The sequence below is a fragment of the Perognathus longimembris genome, chromosome 6, assembly GCF_023159225.1.
Source record: "Perognathus longimembris pacificus isolate PPM17 chromosome 6, ASM2315922v1, whole genome shotgun sequence".
Lineage (NCBI taxonomy): Eukaryota > Metazoa > Chordata > Mammalia > Rodentia > Heteromyidae > Perognathus > Perognathus longimembris.
In genome coordinates this window covers 2,690,003-2,713,663 of record NC_063166.1, presented here as the reverse complement: position 1 = coordinate 2,713,663, position 23,661 = coordinate 2,690,003, and the positions used below count along the sequence as shown (strand labels likewise).

Genomic DNA, 23,661 nt, shown 5'->3' with positions numbered 1-23,661 from the left:
CCATGTCCACGAGTGCTCTGGCAGGGAGGGGACTCGGGTGGCCCCTGGAAGGCTTCCAGGAGACGCTGTACTAAGCATGGACAAGCAGAGAGGAGGGACGGCTGGGCGCAGCCGCCTCACAGGGCTGACTCGCCTGGGAAGGCCCAGAGGGCTCTGGGGCAGGGCTTCCCACTCTGTGGGTCAACGTTAGAGCACAGCGGCCCTCCGCCTCAAACAAGCTAACGAGGGAGAGGCAGCCCTCAGATTCCTTTCGTCTTCATTCACTCATCCCCTCGTTCTGTCCTTCAGAAAGCTTCCGGGTCCAAAAGGAGACCAACTTTGTCTCCCGAGTTCACCAGTGGGGACATTTCCCCCTGGGATCTTGAGCCCAGAATGACTCAAGATTTGAAAAATGACTGCTTCCTTCAAGGCGAAAGAGGCGAGACTGTAACAACATTTCAAAGGCTTTTGTTCTGGCCACAAAGCTCTAAGCTCCACCCCACATTTCATCATTTACCAACTAAATTTAACCAGTTGCCTAATGGATCAGTGGGTCAGATTCTTCCCTGTGAAGCGGCCGAGGGAGCAATTGCCTGCTGGACAGACACTGGAGGACTAATGTAACTGCACAAGGTGATCAGAAATCCATTTGTGCTGCACTGGAAACGGCTGTGGGTCCCTCGGGGTCAGTGTGCTGAGCGCTGGGGCAGGAGAAGGAGATGGGGTTAAGTGGTACTCTGTGCTATCTGAACCGGAGCAGGAGATGGGTGGCAGGCAGTCGTGAGCTGTCACTTGAAGAGGCAAGGGGGTTTCTGGCTTCAGTAGGAATCAGGGTAGTAAGCAGCTGAGCAGAGTTGTGTTTCACTATTTGGCTTATCACACCCAGGAAATGTCTGTCCTAAAGTCTGCAGTCACTGTTTCAGGAGAATCAGTTCAGTTTTGCTGTCGGGTCTGACTGCCTGTTGAGATAACACGAGGCAGGAATTTAAAAGGACGCAGCAGGGAACCTGTGAGGGCCACAGCCTGGCTAACCCTCGAACCCTGTCCTGTGACCCTGCTCAGAGCATGGCTTTGCTCAGATCCAGCTCTAGCGCTGGGCCTCAGGCTGCAGCTGAGGCCAGGGAGCACGGAGAGGGCGCCCACTGCCGGTCCCTCCCTCCTTCCCTGAAGCACGGGGAGGGTGCCCACTGCCGGTCCCTCCCTCCCTCCCTCCCTCCCGGGAGCACGGGGAGGGTGCCCACTGCCGGTCCCTCCCTCCCTCCTTCCCGGGAGCACGGAGAGGGCGCCCACTGCCGGACCAGACCCTCCGGGTTGGGCAGCAGATCCAGGAGTGGGCGTGGCCGCAGGCCCCTTCCCACCCCCCCCCACCCCCCCACCCCCCCACCCCGGCTCTCACCGGTGTCCTCTCTCCTCTCCATCCTCTCTGTCTCCTCAGCACACAGCCCTCCGGGCAGCTCCGTCCCTGTTGCCCTAACTCCGCTCATGCCACACTAGTTACAGGTGCCTTCAATAACCAGTCCTCAGGACCCCATCTGCTTTCTGGGGAGCCTGACTGATATTAACCCGGACACCTGATAAGAGAGAGCCTTGTCACTGCAAACACTGGCCAAGGACAGGAAACGAGGGAGACGACACCCTACACGCTGGCACTGCTTCCACTGCGCGCTCGCTGCTGCCATCCACATCCTTCCCTACTCAGCGCTGCACTGACTATCACCCCACGCTCCCTGCGGCTCCCGGCCCTACAGAGTGCCCGCGAGGCTCGCTGCTGGCACACTCCTGCACACAGCCAGCGGGGGGCAGGCAGGCCGCTCGGTTCGGAACGACCTCATATTGAAAACGGGTGTCTGGAGGGGTTCTCCTCCTGCAGGACACCCAGACTGGGTTCCCCCACTTGCTCAAGCACGAACCACCCCCGTGGGCCATCGGCCCCACTGGGAATCACGGAAGGGCTTTACTGATGACAAAAATGAGATGCGAGATCCTGAGAGCCCCACTGACCTCAATCTGCAGCGAGGAAGCCCCAGGCCCAGCTGAGAGGCCTGCTGGCCATTCTGCGATTGTTACAGACACGCGCACGCGCGCGCGCACCGGGAACTGGCCTTCTGTGCTGAATGTCTCGTAAGTCCTACTTGGCTGACTGCAGTCGGAAGGCAAGGGCCTGTGCCTTTCTGTGCTCAGGCGCTCTACGCTGGGCGGCTTGGGAAGGGGCTGTCCTGCGAGTCCTCAGCCCCTGGCTGCCTCCATAAAGGGGCACAGAGCAGGAACTGGAGGGAGGGGGGCTGAGGGGCAGGGGCCGTCTGCAAACAAGCGGCCACTTCTCTGGGGGTGGCGGTCCACCTCTTCCTACAGCTGAGTAGCTGGAGGCAAGCTGTCTGCCAAGCTTCCCGCCCGCCGTGTAAACACTCTGGCACCAGCTGGGGCTTGGAATCTGCTGAGTCTCTGCCAGCTGGCAACCTGGAGATGGGTCAGATGAAAGGAATGCATAATGAGGGAGGGGAGACAGAGGCTGATTCACACCGGAGGGTCTGCGGGGGTGGGGAAGGGGGGCTATACAAGTGGAGAAATACGGAGGGGAGAGGAAGGAAGAGTTCAATACGCCTGGGCCCCACACCCTAGAAGAGGGCCCAAGGCTGTTAGGTTCATTTATTTTTGCCCTTTTAAAAGCCGACTTCTTGGTCCCTGTCTCCACGCCCCCAGCATCTCCCAAACCCATGGCCCACAGTCCTTTGCAAAGTCTGCGGCCGGCCTTGGATCAGACAGCACAGGACACCGGATCCCCCGAGATCCCGGCCGACACGGAAACCCAAGCGACGCGCTGACAAGCAGGCCCTGGCCGGGAGCCGCCCGGGAGCCGGGAGGGGGCAGGAGTCCGGGGCTCCGGGGCAGCCAGGCTGGCTTCCAGCCTCACAGAGACGCCGGGCGAGATGACAGGCCGCCAGCCCTCCCTGCCCTGCAGAGGCCAACGAGTCAAGAGCAGACTGGAGCCTCGCCTAGGAAGGCGGCCTGGAGACCCTCATCGGCACCTCCAGCAATCACACCCGCTACCTCTCTCACCACTGAGAAACTGAGGAGAGGAAGGGAGGCAGATCCGCGGGCGCGGGGGAGGGGGCTGCTCCTCCTCCCACCTGAGGTCTTGGGAGGAACTTTCTCTTTGCTCCCCTGGACCCTGTCATGGCTTCAAGCACACAGATTCGCCTCGGGGACAGGATTCTAGCACACAGCAACTCTCACTCAGCCACGGCTCCAGTGGGCAGCCCTGGCAAATCTACTTTTCCTATGCAGGCCTTCTAAAGGCATCCTTAACACTCAGAAAACAGACCTCCGTGTCCGCATACATCCGGGTTGTAACAAGCGGCCCGGCCTTCCTGTAGCCCCCTGCTGGCCTTTCCCTCTGCTGTTTTCTCATGTTCCGGCTCACAGTGCTACTCAAGGATAGCAGACCCTCATCACACCAGCCTGTGGAGAAGCTGGATCCTCTACCTCAGAGCTCAGCCTGCCTTCCCCGCCACCTGATCCCATCCTAGCGAGAATGACTGGGGAAAATACACACACACACACACACACACACACACACACACACACACACACTCCAGCCCCTTCCACGGCTCCCTACTACCTTAAGGGACAATGTCACACTCTTTACGCTGGCATTCCCGAACCTCCTTCCCTCCCTCCCTATCCTAAATATGATACTGCCCTAAACAAACTCAGTACAACTACCCTGCGTATCCTAAAGGATAATCTGATTTACTCTATAAACTACTCTGTAAGACTGACAGGGTTGGCACAGCCATACCATACTCATTCCTACTAGGTTAAGAGTGCTGGCAAGTCTGTAATGAAAAGAAACATGTCTATCCTAGCATTTTCCAAGACCCTCTGGCCCAGGAACTCTTTTTCTAGCATTAGACTTGTTGGGTGTTTTCTCTGACTTCCTGAATGATGTCTCTAGCTCTCGCTCCCATTTGTTCTTCTGTCCTCGCCTCTGGCACCTCCGGTCTAACCCGGCCCCAGCCTCCACCTGCTTTCCCCCTCACACCTGAAGGGCTCCCCGTCTGCAGCCCCAGGCTGAATAGTCAGAGGGTACAACAGGAAAGAGCCTGGCTTTGGCATGCAGATCCCTGCAAATCCCTACTCCGCCCTCACCAACTCTGCAAGAGAGTCTTTGCAATTGTCCGTGTAGGATAGAATCTAAAGAAGAACTGAGGCGGGACTGAGTGGGTGGCTCACCCCTGTGATCCTAGCCGCTCAGAGGGCTGAGATCTGAGGATCACAGCTGGAAACCGGCCCAGACAGGGACGTCTGTGTGATTCTTGTCTCCAATTAAGTCACAGAAAAAGCTTGAAGTGGCACTGTGGCTGAAGTGGTAGAGTGCTAGCCTGCCTTGAGCAAAAGGAGCTCAGAGACGGCGCCCCGGCCCGAGTTCAAGCATCAGGACAAGGAAAAAATTAAATAAAAAAAGAACGGTCACCTCCAGCACATCACAGGTATTCAATGAACCATGCTTCTGCTGTGTGTCACTGGGGACTGTCAGTGCTGTCGGCTGGAGGGCAGCCCCTTAGCTGAGCAGGGTTTCTTCTATCCTCTACAAACACTAGATTTAACAAGTGCGTGTGGACTGACCACAACCATCTAAAGCTCCATCTTCTACTGATACCTAGTAGCAGGGACTATTTATGCCTCTGCCCTTCTCTCCCCCCTCCCCCCCTCCTGTGATACTGGGGATCCAATCTGGAGTTCCCTGCATGCAAGGCAAGGCAAGGCCTAGGCCACTGAACCACACCGCCAGCTCTCACGGGTCTCGTGGTGATGCCATCCGTAGTTCTCTTTCCATAAAAATAATTCCCAACTTTAAAAAAGAGATTCACACCAATGTGGCACTCCATAATCTGCTTCACACACACACACGTACACGTACACATTATACACACACACCCTACATTGTAGATATCATTCTATGACAATGCGCTCAGATTTATGTCATCATTTTAAACGGATGTGACCAATGCCTTCCTAGTAGGCATTCAATAACAACCTCATCTTTTAAGAATGTTAATCTCGTACAATATATTTAGATATAATATTAAGTGAGAAAAATCAGAATTCATTTTGTGCCACAACCATGAAAAACCATAGTATCGGGACATAAAAAAAGAGTAGGAATTAAGTTAAGTAAAAAGACTACAAGAAATCTTACAAACGTCATATAGAAAACTAAGGCCTTCAACAAGGACTTACATATAAAGTGCAAAATGTTCATTATTTCTTGAAATACTATGATGGTTAGGTCATGCTTTGGTGTAAAACACTTCGAGCAGATGATCTGCATGTAATTTAACCTGATGGTCTTCTTCCGAGTGGGGAGATAGCAGTATGAAGCAAAAAGGTGTGCATCATAGTTAAGTGAAGGAGCAAATAATGAATCCTTTTCAAGGTAGGCTACATAGTGAGTTCAAGGCTAGCCGGTAACAGAGAGTGAGCTCCTACCTGAATCACTCTTTTTATAAGCCCACCCAACATGGCAACAAGAAACAAAGAAGCAACGTGCTTACTTAAGGGACAAAGGCAATGGGGCCAACCTGTAGCCTCTTTTTCTGGGCAAGGGGCTTGTAAATAAATCAACCTAACAAACTTTCTTCCATATGTAAAAAAAGCAAATGCACCCAAACTGCTGGGCCAGACCGCTGCAATCTGCTTAACTTTACACACGCCTGCCTGAGTCCTGAGCCACGTCACCAGGGTCACTTTTCAAGATGAAATGGAGAGAGAGCACTTAGGAATGATCACAGAGGTCTTCCGCAGAGGAAGCGGAGCTTGCAGGCAGACAGTGTATTTAGCTTAAACGCGATGGGTGGAAGGTCCAGGATACTATATTTGGGCAAACGGTTGATTTGGGGTTGGGTGAAGTTCTGGTTTGGCAGCTGTGTCTTTCTCCTGCCCTGCCCCCACCTCAGGCCACGGGCCCAGCCACAGGGCAGGGCTCTCACAGGCAGGATCGACACGGGGTCTTCCCAACATTCTGGAAAGGAACCCTCGCACAATTCCTCCAAGAAATGAAGAAGAAGTGAGAAACTCTACTGGCAGCCAAGCGGGAAGCCAGACGGGCGCCTCCGAGCCCAACCATCCCATCCCATGAGGGCACCGCCCGGCCCTGCGTGGCCACGCTGAACGGTACCCGTGCTCTGTCCCTTCTTCCCCAGGCTGAGCAGCAGGGATATCTTAACCACCTTCCAACAGGCGCTCAGTAAATATCTGTGTCACATAAAAAGTCCCAGAGACTGCTTGTGCAATGTAAATCCACTCAATACCACTGGATTACATGCTTGCAATAGCTAAGAGGGTCGATTTTGTTATGTGTTTTTTGCCACATTGTTTTCAAAACATAACAGTGATAGATATCACTCCCATCCCTAGTAAATAAAGTGATGGCTCTCAGATGCTTTTAATACTCCCTTGTATTAAATTAGACAGAATATAGATTGAAATTCTTGAGTTTAAGAACACTAGGGAGGATTAGTTGGTAAACTGTTACCAGCTGTGAATCATAATTTAGTGAAAGAAAAGCTACATGGAAGGAAAACAGGGTGAGAACAAGGGTAGGGGGTAACACTGTCCAAAAAGAAATGAACTCCTTATCTGACTCATGTAACTGTAACCCCTCTGTACATCGCCTTTATAATGACCAAAAGGAAAGCTACAAAGTGATGGCAAACATATTCATGTCAGGCTTTCCATGTATTTCCTTCTTTTTTTCTTTTCTTTTTTTTTTTTTTTTTTTTTTGGCAGTCCTGGGGCTTGAACTCAGGGCCTGGGCACTGTCCCTGAGCTTCTTTTGCCCAAGGCCCTACCTCTTGAGCCACAGCACCACTTCCAGATTTTTCTGTTTATGTGGTACTGAGGAATCGAACCCTGGACTTCATGCATGCTAGGCAAGCACTCCAGCACTAAGCCACATTCCCAGCCTCTCCATGTGTTTCTAAAGCAAGGAGTAAAATAAAAGGTGTAAGAGGCTAGAGACACATCCCAAAACCCACCCTAGAACTTCCACTTACGAACTCCACTTTCCACAAGCGAGGCCTGTGAAGATTGCTACACACTACTTGGAAAAAGATGGTCTGAGAAAAATCGGGCACTACTTTAACAAGTTTATACAACACGCGATTCTCTTAGAAAAGTTCCAGCCTGCGGGGCCAGAAACTCCTAGCTTCCCACTGTCCACCCACCCCAGCAAACCCACCCCAGCAAATGTCCATGTAGCACACGTACTGGGGGTACACCAAGTTCCTGCCTGGTTCCTCCATCCATTGCTGAGTGTGACCTGGGACAAGTAAGCTGCATTTGATGGGCTTCAGTCTCCTCCTCTCTAGAGCGGAGCAAGGAAAGCCAGGCGGGGCGGTGTGCACCCATAATCCTACGACTTGGAAGATGGAGGCCAGCTGGGCAAAAACACAAGACCCGATCTGTACAACCCACGTAAAGAAAAGGGACTGCAGTGTGGCTCAAACGGCAGCGCCACTGCCTGAGCAAGCCTGACGTCCGGAGTCAACCTCCAGGACTGCGAAATGGAAAGGTTGGGATGAGGAGGGAGGAGAACAGAAAACAGAATGCAAGACAGAATATACAGTAAACTTGAACTGAAGCTAACTGCATAAAGTGGCACAGAGAACGCAGGCTGGCTGTTCCCCAGGCATGTGGCTGTGAATTCTGGCTCTAGCATTTCAGACAAGGGCAGTCAGGCCACATGAGGCCTTCTCGCGCAGTCCCGCTGTGGGAGCAGTCACAGTGCCCTGTCTCAGGGTGACGGGAGGCCTGAAGGAGAGAACGAGACTGCAGGAAAGGGCCTGATTACAGTGCTCAGCCCAAAAGCACGCAAAACACAACCCACGTTGTCGGCTTTGATCCTATAGCGACCGCACGTAGCGTCAACGTTCCTCTTTCAGGGCCTGCCCAAGGCCCACTCTTCTTTCACGAAGATTCCCTGGCGGCTGGACTCTAAAGCTCTCGCTGCACCTGTCACAGTGTGTAAGACTGGTAAGTTTACCACAAATGTGTTGGCACTTCTTTATATGCAGAAGTAGTGCTGGCATCTACTGTTCATGTATAATTTCTATCTCAATTTTTTCTTTTTGCCAGTCCTGGGGCTTGAACTCAGGCCTGGGCACAGTCCCTGAGCTTCTTTTGCTCAAGGCTAGTGCTCTACCACTTGAGCCACAGTACCACTTGAGGCTTTTTCTGTGTATGTGGTGCTGAGGAAGTGAACCCAGGGCTGCATGCATGCTAGGCCAGCACTCCACCACTAGGCCACCTTCCCAGCCCTGCCCTTCTTTTTTTCTGAAATAGAATTAAGGGAAGTCAAATTCATTTCCAAGTTATACACACCTACTTTAGAAAAAGAAACACAACATTAAAAGGTAAAGTCTTCTAGAAGCTGTCTACCAGAGATGAAATCCATGCTGACAATCTACTGTGATCTTGCCAAGTTTTGCCTTTGCATAAACATAAGTTTTCTATTAAAATTGGCTCATCCTGCACATGCTAATCTGTAACCTCGTTTTCTTTCCAACATCAGCCTATGTCAATACATACAGGATGACCTCATCTTCTTTGAAACAGCTGTGATGCTCCTCCGGCATGGCGATACTGCAATTTCCCTAACTGGTTCAATGCAGATGGATAGTTAGGCGGATTCCAATGAATTACTGTATTAGGGCAAGGTGTGTGTTTTGGCATCTCTTTAGTTATCACAGTGCACATGGCAAGTATTCGGTAAATTGTGTCATCTGACATTTACCTCTGAGTCATAGATGATTACTGTTCCATAGTCCATCAAAAATAACTCCAAAAACTGCTCTAGAAAGCCAGGATAATGAGCAATATTTGTAATACTTGCTGCGACAAAAGACTTAAGATTAAAAAAGACAAACTGTCCAATATACTTTAGAACTGGCTCCTTGTCTATAGTAATTATTTAATGACCCAGCAGTTGCACTCCCAGGTACTCCAAGAAAACTGGAAACATGATATCTACTCAAAGGTATGTTATTACTCAGGATTCCAACAGAAGTAACTCAAGTGTCAATCTACTGATGAGTGACTAGACCAAACAAAGGTTACCTCCACACAATAAACATGCTACTTCCACACAGTAAAATGAGACCACTACACAATAAACACAATACTTAAGCACAGTAGCATGAGACCTCCACATAACATAATACACAATAAACACAGACCTCCACATAGCAAACATACCTCCAACATAATGAGATTTCCACACAATAAGCATAATACTTCCACAAAATAACATGAGATCTCCAAACAATAAACAGTAACGCAGTAACATGAGACCGCCACACAATAAACATGACACTTCCACAAATGGAATGCTCAGTAATGAAAATGAATGAAGTTCAGATACGTGCTGTAACATGGATAATTCTCTACAACATGACATTAAGAGAAGCCATACATTGTAGGATTTTACTTACATAAAGTGTTCGGAACAAGCAGACCCACTGAAGTGGTTGCTGGAGTGGAGAAAGGGGCAGCAGAGAAATGAATACTAGTAAGTTTCTTGGGAGAATAATAGAAATGGTTGGAAGGAGATAATGGTGATGTTAAAAACCTGGCACTGTAGCTGGGAATAGGTGGCTAACACCTGTTATCTAGTGACTCAGGAGGCTGAGACCTAGAAGAGTGAGGTTCTAACCAACCCCAAGCAAAAAAAGTCCACCCTTCGAACAATCAGGAATCACATCACATGCAAACAGCTTTTTTATAAGTCTGAAGAATACTTGAGTGATAAAGGCATGTAAAAGCAACACAAGACAATGAGACAGGAAGATATTCACGTTCAAGATACGCATCAGTGTAACCTTAGGGTTAAAATTTCCACTGAAACTGCCTGCGCCCCATCACACAGAACCCTGGGCCTCGCCGCTTGCCTGCGTCACATTAAATGTATGGGGAAAAGAGGTGAGAATTACCCACCGCATACAGACGGGTGGGCTGCAGTGGTATGGGGGGCTTGCTTTCTGGCTGGAGGTGAAGAAGGGTCCCCGGGGGAACTTTCTCCACTGGAGCAATGCCACAGCCTCCCCAGCATCTACCTCACCCACCAGGCAACTAGCTCCACCCTGCTGCCTCCGGGAGAGGCCGGGAGAGGCGCTGCTTTCTCCACCCTGGAAGCAAACCGCCCTCCAGCCATATACAGGCCCGTGGACTCATCTGATACAAGACAGGACAGACATACAATGCCTCCCTACAGCTCTCTGCCTGTATGGATGTCTAGGACCCTCAAGGGAGGTTATAAATATCCGAGTGGTCCCGGTCAGGAAAAAGGTTCCTCCACGGCTCCCATAATTCGATCTCTGGCCTTACTTAGGGATCAGCCGACCCCAATTAGGAGCGCCTCCTCCAGCACCTATCTCCACTAGAAGCCCATACTGAAGCCCGCTGGCGTTAGACACGGAAGACCAAGACGGAGGCTCACCCGGAGGCTTCCTCTGTAAGCGACAGGGCTTGCTGGTCCTCTGTCTCCCTCACTAGTTAGAAAGGAAAATCCTCGAGATCAAGCAACGTGTTTCCTTTCCCCTGTGTTCTCAACATGGTGGATGGAAGCTCTCACAGAAACGCATGTGCTCAACATTTACAGAATGAGGGGCAAGAGCCAGCTCAGGCCAGACGCCCCCCGAAGGCCACGGGACCCCCACGGGTAGGTGAGAGGGAGAGGCCAGCAAGCCTGGTCAAGTTCTACGTGGCTGCCCTGCGGATGAAGGCTAGACGTGCGGAGGCTCATGACCATCCGACAAGGCTGTCACTGGCGTGCCGGGCAAGATCCTCACCCAGGAGTCCAGAGGAAAGTGGCCAAGAGGCATGGCGTTTTCTTCTTTCCCAAGCTCTCACAAGGCCACAGCAGAGCAAGCTATACCCACAAACGGGTCAGCTGCTTCCATTTCAGATTTCAGAACTGTGCACAGAGCAGGTATGTTTTTTTAAATTTTTTGAAAGGCCAGGTGATTGAATAGTGTTGGTATTTCCCAGACTGAGATGAGAATGTAGAACATGCTTCCCCCTCATTCTCTCCCATGATTAACTGACTATAGAGCAAACCAACCCTGTCTTTGTATAAAAGGAATGCTCCCCAGAAACTTCTGGAGATGAATCATTCCAGATAGGCAAATTTTCCATATTACCCCAGATCTAGGTTTAAAACTTTAAAACTGTGGATGTATGCATATCTTTCTAAAAGTCTATATGTAGAATAAAGTGTTCTGGGTTTCAGATTCTTCCTGAATTTTGAATGTTGGCATATATATAATGATATACTCAAAGGATGAGACCCAAGTCCAAACTATAGACCCAAGTCAAAAATTCATGCATAGTTCATATCCAGTTCACATATTTTTAATTTGTTTTACTTTAATAACCATAGATAGCCTCTATAGGTCCTTATGGTGTATCAATCCCTCTCCTAAGTGCTCTATTTATATTCTTATTTCCAGTAGTCTCAGCTCAATCTCTCATATTACTAACCCCATTTTATTGATGAGGAAACTAAGGCACAAATGTGTTTAAATAATATGCTGAAGAGGTACCGCTAGGGCAGAATTCACACTTGGGGAGTATAGCTGTAGGGCAGTGTATGACCTTAACTTCAGTGATCCATGTCCTTTTATGATTTCCTAACATGGCCAGATAACGATTTGTGACTATAAAAACAAACTCATAAAGTAATGTGTACACCAGCACGATCTAACGCAACTTGCTGTGGTCATCAAAATAATTATCAATCTGTACTACTTGAGTTTAAATCCTTTACAGCAATGAGCAGCCTAACGAGGCCTATTATTATCCCTTGTATCAGTTGAGCACGGGTAAGTCAAAAACAATGAATTTGGGGATTATGTAATGGTCAGTCCCTACTTGAAAGGAGGCCCCAGAATAATCTAACTGAATACTGGTACACCTCCACACAGCTCCCCGTGCCGCTGTCGATGCATTTCCAACATTAGGACCAGGTAAGTGCGCCGCTGCTGGACAGGGTAGTTGAGGAAGCCTTTGAGGTGAAATGGGACCTTGCCGAAATGACACTATTCATCGGAGAGCAGAGTCTGCAGAGTACTGTGGGGAGTGGACCACAGCCAGATCCAGATGCTAGGTTCAACGGCGGATCTCAAAAACAAGCCACCTTTACAAAGTGACTATATCATCAAATACGAAGAATGAAAAGATCCTCAAGCCCAGAGTACCAGACATTCGAAGAGCAGGTGACAAAACTTCACCGGGCTGACCAGCAGACGCAGGCCGATCTGCCCAGGCAGATCCACCCACCGCCCACCGCTTCCTGGGCCCCTGGTCAGCCCTGGAAAGACTAAAGGGCCTCAGATGTGAAAGTCACTCCCCCTCCCCCCTCCAGACAAAGATTCTAATCAATGGGCTTTCTCCTTATCTACCTTGGTTCCACTAAGTAGAGGCCAGGCCCAAATTTAGGCTCCAACCTGGTTTCACCTCAGATAAGAAACGAAGTCAAGCTCAGCATCAGTGGCTCACACCTGAAATCCTGGCTATGCAGGAGACTGAGACCTGAGGATCTCAAAACCACCCAGCACAGACAAATCAGAAAGACTCCTATCTCCAATTAGCCAGCAAAAAGCCGGGTGTGGAGCTGTAACCCAAATGACAAAGCACTAGCCTTAAGTTAAAAGTTGGGGGGGGGGGGGAGGGAAGGAGGGAGGGAAGGACAGAAGCAGGCCAAGATGCCAAGATGTGAGGTAGAGCACAACTTCAGTTATACCCCTCAGCGTGCATGCTGGAAGGCAGCTCTTCCCTTACTCTCCTGTTACTGACAGGCAACTTGAATTCCATGCACATTTCTGGTGCTGTCACACTTGCCCACCAAGGAAACTGACACGCCCATGAAGCAAGGGCAGCCCAAAGCAATAAAGCATCTTCTGCAGGCCACCCAGCAAGTGACTGAAAGAATCCAGGCCCCAGCCCTCATTCCCAAATCCTGGAAGATTCTAGAAGTAGTGCACATGTTCTAGCCTTCATAGACAAACCAGATGCTATGAAGGAAAAAAGAAAACCCCCCACTCCTTCCCACTTCAGCATCTCTCTTCCAAACAACAGTCATAAAATCCGTACAAACAAGCCATTCCCTGCCCGATGAGGTCAAAAGTTGATCCAGTACAAAGTCAGACTGCGAACTAAAGACACACTCTGGACTGCACAAGTGAAGGGCCTAAGAGTTCAATTCTGCTTCGAGTTCTAAGGAATTCTTCTCAGCCGGAAACCAGGCATTGTGGAGCAGGACCTGTGGTTTCCTGCAGGGCTCCAGGAACCTCGGAGAGTGTGGCTATTTATGCACGGATTGTACTTCCGGGGCAGGAGCCCCCACCACCGGCAGACTTTCGCTGACTCTCAACCTCACTTCCTCTGGCGCTGTACGAAGCCCACCCACCTGATGCCCACACCTGCTGACTGCAGGCATGGGCCTAGGCCTTCTCCACACAGAGGTGGAGGTCAGCAAGGGGGTGAACTCTCTCCCCACTGTCCAAAGCGGACTCGTTCTTCCCCCTTCCCAATAGCCACACGACTCTTAACGATACTAGGCCGAATAGTAAGGTTTTGCAAATTCCCTATCAAAAGAAAAGCTCACCGTTCCCTGGGAACGAGTATATAGACCTCTTCAACAAAGATGACACATCAAAGTATTTTAAACAATTCTCTGCCCTTGCAAATTTCTGGAGTTTTATTTGGCAGTCTCCCCTTTTCAAAGGCAGGGCGGTGGTGGCTCAGAGGAACACGTCGTCACCCACACCCATCCAGAAGGGTCACTGTGATCACACTGAGGGTTTGCTGTTTGGAATCTTTAGAAACTACACAGCCAAGTTCTCCTAACCTCTGCCAGGGTTTGGATCAATAAAGGCTTGCCAGCACTAAAAATAGCCTGGGCACGCATGCACACACACTTACACACACTGCCTCTTATGGACAGAGTGTCTGCACTGCGCTCCCCCAATTCCCCGGTGGAAATCGTACCCCTCCCCCCACCCCCACGACGACATCAGTGGGTAAGGACTGTGGGAGGTAATCAGTCCGAAGAGTAGCATCCTCATGAATGGGATTACTGTCCTTATAAAAGAGCCCCTAGAAGGCCTGGTGTGGAGGATGAGGGTCTGAGACAAGGCCGGGCAGTTAGCTCAAGACTCTACCTAAATTAAAAACAGCAACCAAAGAAAAGAAAATCCACCCCCCCCCCAAAAAAAAAAGAAACCCTAAGAGCAAAAGGGCCTGGCTGAACCAATTCCAGTACTGAGGGTGGGGGGAGGGGGTGGCAGACACTCTCTTTCACGCACACGCACGCAAACGCACGCACACGCACAGCACGTCTTGGTATGAATCTTCCTCTTCCCCATTCTCTCCCTTCCACTTCTCTGGCCCAAGAGGATGCAAAAAGATGGCCATCAAGACCCAGGATGTGAACACTCCCCAACACTGAGTCTGCCAGGGCCTCATCTTGGACGTGCATGAGAAATAAACGTTGGTTACTCACCCCAGTGTATGGGATTTTCCTAACAGTCACCCCAGCAGACTGCCTTTAAGGAGTACCGTATGTGCAAGAGTGCCAGCTGTGCCTGGCAAGGTGTCTAGGAGTGGCCAGCACTTGTCTCTGAATCCTGACAGCCCAGGTCATCAGGTCTCAACTTCACAAGCCAATCCTTCACCAAGAGCAATGGCTCGGTTGAGACCCAAGAATCTGAGGTTGCACCTGCTACTCATGCCAAGCTTAAGACCCGACTCCTGCCCTGCTTTAAGCTGACACACAGTGACCTCTTTGAGGGTGAGGACCCCACCTTTTCCATCTCTCTGCATTCCCACAGCTCAACACAGGCACAGAGCAGGTACTCAGACACTCAGGAAACAGCTGCCCAATACACTGAGCATAGTGGGCTCGGGAGAAAGATGTATCAATTCCAAGACCTTCACATGCAGACTGGTATTCACAGAGAGTCCAGATTTCAGTGCAAGGGTGTGGATGAGAGATGGGTCAGAAGACATGGCCCCCGTTTGGCCAAAGACTCACTCTGCTGTCCTGGGCAAACCTCCCAACCTCTGAGGGGGACCAACTTCCCTCCTCTGTATGCTCAGCAGAGGGCCTCTCAGGTTTTCCTCTGCAATGTGACCCTGAGCTATGACCACAGCATGAACTTGATCTGGGCACTGAACCCAGGACCACCAGAAACCCCTCATCTCAGACAGACGTGGCTGGGTAACAGCAGGCAGTAACTTCAGTGGAAGGTAAAGCTCTGTCTACTCACCTAGGGTTACTTCTGATGACCTGTATCTGGGTCATTCCCTGCAGTCTCTTTCTTGGGGATGTAAGTGTCAATGATTATAACAGGTAGAAAAGCCTCTGTGTGGCACAAGAGACCCCAGACTTCCAGGTAATAAACAGATTCTACTCAGATAAGGAGAAGCAAAGTAACCTGGGGCTGCATTCCACAGACTCCTCATGCCTGGAAGCACCAGGCCTGAGCTCCCAATGTGAGCTAGACACTGCCGAATGCTTACTTTGGCTCACTTTTGCGTGGAGTGGATGGTCCCTAGCCAAGCCTCTTCTCTTGAAGCCAGGCTCTAGATGGGCATGACACCCGCCATAAACCATCCCAGTTACGGTAAGGCATTTCTCAGCAGTAAAATGCTGCCAATGCCTCCACACAAATGACAAAGACATCAGGAGACAGCAAGGCTTGGGTGGAGAGCCACAGAATACCCCTCTTCTAAGCTAGAACTCCCACAAACTCACCAGAGGACCCAGAGGCCTCAGAGCCCTCTCCTCTGGGCCCAATTCCCATGTTAAGAAGGGAAGACAGAAACACACACCATCCAGAAGAACCCTGTGCAAAGCTCATTAAAGCACCATGGATTCCCAACATTAACCAACTCTAAGTTAGGTCTGGCGCTCTCCTATCGCAAGACACTTGAGACAGTGCAGGTAAATCAAGGCAAAGTAACCGAGTGTAAACAAGATAAAGGTCTACTCCTTCAGTTCAGGAATTGTGTTAGTTTTATTGCTTTCTTTCTTTTTCTCCCCTCCTCCTTTCTTTAATCATTAGGTACCAATGGATACCAGATACACGGCACTGGACAAAGAGCTTCAGAGATATGATCGGCAAAGTTCCCCACCAAAGCCTGGCTAATAGCACTCTGGCTGATTAGAAAGCACTTCTGTCATTTGGGAACCTTAATCCGCTCTTATCAAACCTCTGGCTTCATCACTTATCAGGGTGGGAATGCAAGGTACATCAGCTATGCCACAGAATGATTTCTGGGGCCTCTGCCTGTGAAGAAGCAGATCAAAAAAAAGAGTTCGTGCCTGCCAGAGCGAAACTCTCACCATAGCAACACATGTTATTCTACAAACAGTCAGGACTAAGGCGCTCTGTTGTGATCAGTCTGGATACTGCCTCTGAGAAATGAGCCACTCTGGGTGCAGACAACAGTGAGCAAGAGAAGTGGCACCTACTTAGCTTGCAGGGCAGTCTCCTCGTGGTCTCCACTTCGCCACAAAGCAGACAGAGGCAGCAGCAAGACCGGCCGGGTACCCATAGCTGTGTCCTAACATGAAGGATATTCAGATGCTCTACAGGGGGCAGCTGCACCGGAGATCCCCAGGGAGGAGGACCAGGGCAGCCCGGTATGGAGAGTAGAGGGCTAGTTTTGGAGAACGTGTCGTCTTACGATGAAATGCAACCAGGGTATCCAGTGAACTTCTTCCAAGTGTTATCACAAGTTAGTCACAGAAAAACCAGCCTTTTCTATGTCCTATTTTACAGATAGGGCCTCTTGGATTTTTGTCCGAGAGCCATCCCTAGACTGTGACCCTCCTTACCACCAGGCTCCCACGGAGCTGGGAACACAGGTAGGAATCATTATGCCAGGCTTGGGAGGCCCCAGCAGGCTCCAGCTGAGAACCCCCATCTCTGCCTCCGCATAGCTAGTGTGAGCCGCCGTTCCTGGCTGAAGCACAATCATTCCGCAATCTAACGCTAAGAGATGGACTAGGTCAGGAACCAGTGGCTCACACCCGTCATCTTAGTGTTCAGCAGGCTGAGCTCTAAGGATTGAGGCTCCAAACCAGCCAGGGAAGAAAAGTCTGTGAGACTCTTATCTCAAACTAACCAGGGACCAACTGGAAGTAGAGCTGCAGCTCAAGCGGCAAAGCACCAACCTTGCGCTTTGGAGAACGCTCAGGGACAGCACCCACACCTGGGCTCCAGCCCCAGGACGAGCATAAAGGGAGCAGGCTGATTTCATGTTATGACACCCACGGGTGCGAGCTGGAGGATGTGGCCACGCCACGGGCCCTGTGTACTAACGGTTGTGATGGGCGTGATGCGCTTGTGCCGTGTGTGCTGCAAACATTTCATCCTGGCCAGCCAACCGTGGTCAGGATGGGGAAGAGGGTAGATCCTGCACCAAAGAAAACTAGCCAACGTGCCCCAAAACAATCAAAAAGGGAAAGCCAGCCACTACCCTCCCCTACCGGCTCCCTGCTGGGCCCTAAATCCTTAAGTCATGACAGACAGAACAGAAATCAGACCTACAATGGACAGGCTCTGAATCTCAGCAACATTTCTTTGCAGCTGCGGAGACTGGAGAAAGAAAACCAAAAAAAAAGTTTCTGCCCCCAGTGACAATTTAAAGGTAGTGAATAAATCGCTTCCCCTTTCTTCCAGGAGTCCTCTTGCGCTCATTCTCTATTGGCTCGTGAAAAAAAAGTATTCCTCTCACCCGGCCTGTTTCACTTGGAAACGTGGCACAGGACACCGGAAGGCAAAGGGGAGAGGAGAGAGGAGGGCGACTTGCAAGTGTGACACACAGGCAACACCCCAACTCACCCCACACCTGGGGGACCAGCGGGCCACACTCCACCTAAGCAAGGCCTGACGGCCCACAGCGTGGGCAGAAAGCCCCCGCACCACCTCTCCCAAAAGCAAGACTTAAGAAAGAGAAGCTGGGAAAGGAGGGGGGGGGGAAATAAAGTTCCACATTCCTGACATTTTTTAGCCAAGTGCAGTGGCTGAACAGTACAGCTCTATTCCAAACACCCCCAGGGTGAGGAGGAAGCCAGCCGGGGGAGAACCTGCCCACGCCTGGGGACCGGAGGGCCAGAAACTAAACCAAAAGAGTGTGTGTGTGTGCCTCGTGTGTGTGTGTGTGTGTGTGTGTGTGTGTGTGCGCCTCTGTGTGTGTGGGGGTGGGTGGGGGTGGCTTGTGGAGGCCAGACAGCCTTTCATGTGTGTTCCCCAGAGGAAGTGATCCCAAGGGAAGGAATTTGGCATCAACATCTCCCAGACAGAAAGCTGAAGCCCCGAGGTCCTGAGAGGGAACCGGAAGCCCTGTGAAGGCCTGCAGAGGTGAACAGTAAGGCAAGGCTTAGATGCCCTGAAGGGCCTGGGGGAGATGGGGCTCAGCTCACTGGCAGAGGCTGGGCAGGGGACCCCAGAGGGAGGACTGGTCAAAAGGCTGCTCTCTATGGGAAGAATCATAACTGAGTTTTCCACACCCCGCTTCTGAATAAAGGGACTCTGGCCTGGCCCAAGACAGAGGTTCAGGTGCTAGCTGACTTTTTTCTTCCTCTCCTGTGCCTCTTTCTGTCCTCGCTTCTAGGAAATCCGGTCAGGTTCTGGACTGGCCTTTCTACTGTAGACACATACCCACCACAGCTCCAGGGGAACCGGGAAGACTAAATAATATCTAGTCAGTCTTCCCCCACTCCACCCGTTAGGCTCCCCCAATGGTTTCTCTGGAGTTCCTAAGTATTTCTGCTCTCATTTGGTAGGGGTAGCAAAGTTCTGTGCCCACATCTCCCCACAAAGAATATCTCTAAACAAAGCCAGCCAGCGGGAATAGACAGTGATTCACGGACCTCTATGCACCCAGCTCTCGAAGAAGTTCTTCACGGTGGAGATCTGAGACAAAGCCTTCTTCCTAGCAGACCTACTGACTGGCCACCCCACAAGGCGTCTCACGGAAGACGCCAGCCCTAAGTCCACAGGGCAGAGGGGGCTAGGAGCACAGAGCGAAGGGGGCCCCTCCCGGCCCAGCCCTTTCCTCGCCGGGAGGGCTTTTTCTCCCTCTGCTCCTTTCTCTTCCCTCCTAGCACAAGTCAACTTCCACAGGTTGGCAGGTTTAAAGCCCAGGGCTCTCCACGAGAAAGGCAAAGAGGGAAGGAGATGGGGAACTCGACTGCTGGGCAGCTCTCTTGGCACTCACATAAAGCAGGTATAGCCAGAAACTTTTAACATATATACTACAAGGCCACGGACAGCCACGGGCCAGCTGCAGGCTGGTGGCTGTGAAGTTCACCGCTGACACGTGTGTCTTTGTGACCCTACCCTCCAGACTGGGGGACCTGCGCTGGAAGGCCCCTTCCAGAGGAGGACTGCAAACAGACACCAAGGTACTCACCGGACTAGACAAACGCTCTCATTTCTCATTAACCCAACAATAACAGGGCTCGAGGAGCAAGACATTGGTTCCCACCGTTGTTAGGATGCACGGCAGCGTTTGTGGCTAATGTGACCTGGGTTAAACTTTACAATCACGCTGTGAGGAAGGCAGGTTCTGCCAACCTCTTCACTGGTGGGGAAACTGAGGCTGTCTTCAGTTTGGGGGAGGCTAGAGACAGAGTAATTAGGGGGTGGGACGCGGTCCCGTCCAGGGAGGGCCATGGGGCAGGGGGTCTGGAGGACCAAGCACAGACCCCCGTCCCAGTTGCAAGGTTATTCCCCACAGACCTTAGGGTTCGGCCAAGGGCCCATGCCCACCTCCAACCTGGGCACAAGGGAGTCCTCCGCTTGAGGACCGCTCACGGGCCAAGGAGGACCGCCCCTTGCCCTCTACCCAGAAAGCAGATGCGGGGACCCCAGAGACGGGGGGAGGGGGGCACGGAAGGCGGAAGGCTCCCCCGCCCACCCAGCTCTGAAGCGGCCACAGCTTTGTAACTCATCCCCTCCGGTGAGGAGGGGCGGACACCGATCCGCAGCCCGGCCCCGCGGGCGGCCACGGAGGCTGCCCCGAGGAGCCCGGGGAGGGCCGCCTCCTACCTCGCTCGCTCCCCACAGACAGGCCGCCGCCGGCCCACACCCCAGTGTCCTCCCCGGGGGAGCAGGGCCGGCCCCGGGGCGCGGTCCGGAGGGGAGCTGGGCCAGGGCCCCCCGGGGGGGGAGGGCTGGGGGCCCCACGCGGAGCGGCCGGGCCGCGCGACGCCCCGCCGTCGGCGAGTCGCGGGCCGGGCGCCGCGCGTGGGGCCCGGGCGGCCGCGGCGGGTTCGGGGCCGGCGCCCCCCGCGCACGGGCCACCCGGGGCCGGGCACGGAGCCGGCGGCCCTCCCCGGGGCTCACCTCGAACATCAGCCCGATGAGGACGCAGAGCACCAGGCAGAAGCCGATGTCCGCGTGGTTGTGGATGACGAACTCCTGGCTGAAGAGCGGGTAACTTTTCGTCCTCCGGCGGAAAGCCATGGCAGCGGGCGCGCGCGGCCGGCGGGGCCCGCACCCGCGCTCCCCCGCCGCAGCGCAAGCTCGGCCAGCCCCGGCCCGTCCGTCCGCCCGCCCGCCCGCCGGCCCGCCGCCGCCCGCCCGCCCGCCGGCCCGCCGCCCGCTCGCCCGCCGCGCGCCCGCCCGCCCAGCGCCCAGCAACTTTGCGCCCCGCCCCCTTCCTCCGCCCGGAACCGCCCTCGGCCGCGGCCCGCGCGCGGCGCGCAGGCCCGCCCGGCCCCGCCTCCTCCCCGGCCGCGGAACGCGCTCGACGCCCAAGGCCCTCCGGGCCCCGCCCCCGAGCGCCCCGCCCCCGCCGCCGACGCGCGGCGCTAGCCGGGCCCCGCCCCCTCCTCGCACGTCACGCACCCCGCGCGCCCGGCCCCGCCCCGCCTAGCTCCGCCCTCTTCCCCTCCACCTCGGCCGACGCGCCGCGGGCCCGGGCCCCGCCCCTCCGGGCCCCGCCCCTCCGGGCCCCGCCCCTCCGCCCTCCGTGGCGGGCTGGGGCGGCGGCCTCGGCCTCGGCCTCGGGAGCCCGGAACCGCCGCTGCACGCGCGGGGCCGGAGCCGGGGGGCGGGGCGGGGGCGCCCGGAAGTGGGCTCGCCGGCTTCCCCGGCCGCTCCGGGTCCGGAGGCTGCGGGGCCGCGAGCAGCCGGGGTCCCCGGCGCGGGCTCCTGCGGTCGGCCTCTCCCCGGCCAGCGCGCGGTGCGCCCGGCGCGGGGGAGCTCGGGCCCCCGCGTCTCCCCGGGGCCGCCTCGCTGGCCCTCGCCCCGACCTCTCCGGCCTCGGCCGAGCTGCCGAGCCGGCGGGGAGGCCGGGCCCGGACGCCCGAGCGACGGAGGGGCTCGGAGACGGGATTCGCGCGGGCGACGCGGGGAAGGGAGGCCGCCGAGCTGCTGCATCTCCGTTTCCGCTGCCGGCCGAGCCAGTCCTTGCCCTTCCCAGTAAACGCGACCTGCAGGCGGCCCGCGCGGGCAGGGCGGGCGGCCGGGCCGGGTGGCTTCCTGCAGATGTTTTCCTTCCTGCTTGCACGGGTGGCTTCCTGCAGATGTTTTCCTTCCTGCTTGCATAGGTGGCGTCCTGCAGGCGTTTTCCTTCCTGCTTGCACAGGTGGCTTCCTGCAGATGTTTTCCTTCCTGCTTGCACGGGTGGCGTCCTGCAGATGTTTTCCTTCCTGGTTGTACGGGTGGCGTCCTGCAGGCATTTTCCTTCCTGGTTGCACGGGTGGCGTCCTGAAGATGTTTTCCTTCCTCCTTGCACGGGTGGCGTCCTGCAGATGTTTTCCTTCCTGGTTGCACAGGTGGCGTCCTGCAGGCGTTTTCCTTCCTGGTTGCACAGGTGGCATCCTGCCGGCGTTTTCCTTCCTGCTTGCACGGGTGGCGTCCTGGAGATGTTTTCCTTCCTGGTTGCACGGGTGGCGTCCTGCAGATGTTTTCCTTCCTGGTTGCACGGGTGGCGTCCTGCAGGCATTTTCCTTCCTGGTTGCACGGGTGGCGTCCTGCAGGCATTTTCCTTCCTCCTTGCACGGGTGGCGTCCTGGAGATGTTTTCCTTCCTCCTTGCACGGGTGGCGTCCCGCAGATGTTTTCCTTCCTGGTTGCACAGGTGGCTTCCTGCAGGCATTTTCCTTCCTGGTTGCACGGGTGGCTTCCTGCAGATGTTTCCCTTCCTGGTTGCACGGGTGGCGGCCTGCCGGCATTTTCCTTCCTGCTTGCACAGGTGGCTTCCTGCAGATGTTTTCCTTCCGGGTTGCATGGGTGGCGTCCTGCAGATGTTTTCCTTCCTGCTTGCACGGGTGGCTTCCTGCAGATGTTTTCCTTCCTGGTTGCACGGGTGGCCTCCTGCAGATGTTTTCCTTCCTGGTTGCACGGGTGGCGGCCTGCAGATGTTTTCCTTCCTGGTTGTACGGGTGGCGTCCTGCAGATGTTTTCCTTCCTGCTTGCACGGGTGGCTTCCTGCAGATGTTTTCCTTCCTGCTTGCACGGTGGCCTCCTGCAGATGGTTTCCTTCCTCCTTGCACGGATTGAGTCCGGACTCCCGGCGTTTTCCTTCCTGCTTGCACTCTTCTGTTTCCACTGTAGTTTTGTTTCTGACTCAAGGAAATAAAAGCTTGAAGTGTGCATTGCATTGAACTAAACCTTATTTAACAACACACTTAGGGTTGGCTCCAAGTTTGTGAAAGATCAAGAACTCTGTAATGCCTAGATTTTCTGTGTCTGAAGGCAGATGTATCCAGACTTTCAACCGGCCACCCGTCAATTACCTTGGGCCCTGAGAATCCGGTTTCTTTATAGGTCAAAACTGGACATCAGTATTTCCAGTGATTCCACCTACCGTAGCCCAGTTGTTTGCCGCAACAGATGGAGCTAGCATGGTGGAGATTTTCCTGCATAAAGTGGAGTGGTGTCAGTTTCTTAGCGTTAAAACTTTACTTGTAAAGTCCTGAAATACATATAATGAACTCCTTAACCCAGCCTAGATGAGGCACCAATGGCTCATGCTTATAATCCTGAGCTACTCAGGAGGTTAAGGTCAGTTCAAAGCCAGCCTTGGTAGACAAGTCTATGAGACTCATCTCCAATTAAGCACAAAAGGCCAGAAGTGGAGCTGTGACTGTAATGGTAGAGCACTAGCCTTGAGCACAAAAGCTCAGGGACAGGGCCCAGGATCAGAGTTCAAGCCTCGGGACCAGCAAAAAAAGAAAAAGTTAAAATTGAAACCTTTTTTTTTTTTTTTTTTTTTTGTCAGTACTAGGACATGGTCACTTCTCATGATTGCTATCACTTGAACCACACTTCAACCCCTTTTGTTTTTAGGTTGTTTTTCAGGGGCGGACTTGCTGTTTTGCCTGAGCATGCCTGGATTGTGTTCCTCCTACCCATGCCTCCTTGAGGACATGGAATCTTGCAAACTTTTTTTGCCAGGGCTGGCCTTAGTATTTGGTCTTCGTTCTCATTCTTGTGCACCAACACAAACAATATCAATGATAAAGTAGTTCCTCACCCCCAAATCAGTCTCACTTCTAAACAATTGCTGTCCAAACTGCTGAGTCTTAATAATATGTATGTAACCTTCAGCTTGGCACGTTTTTATTTAGCTCTTAGTAGACACTGAAATCTGCCTGCATATT

The 23,661-nt window shown here is 53.2% G+C and overlaps 1 protein-coding gene across 1 annotated transcript in view; it reads right to left on the bottom strand.

Moving 5' to 3' along the window:
- Positions 1-20,619, bottom strand: part of Tram2 (translocation associated membrane protein 2) — a 27,974-nt gene extending 7,355 nt beyond the window's left edge. The window contains 2 exon segments of the mRNA XM_048347535.1: positions 11,943-12,074; positions 20,397-20,619. Of these exon segments, the coding sequence (XP_048203492.1) occupies positions 11,943-12,074; positions 20,397-20,516 (252 nt within the window). The 5' untranslated portion in view covers positions 20,517-20,619.
- Positions 20,620-23,661: the final 3,042 nt, after the last annotated feature.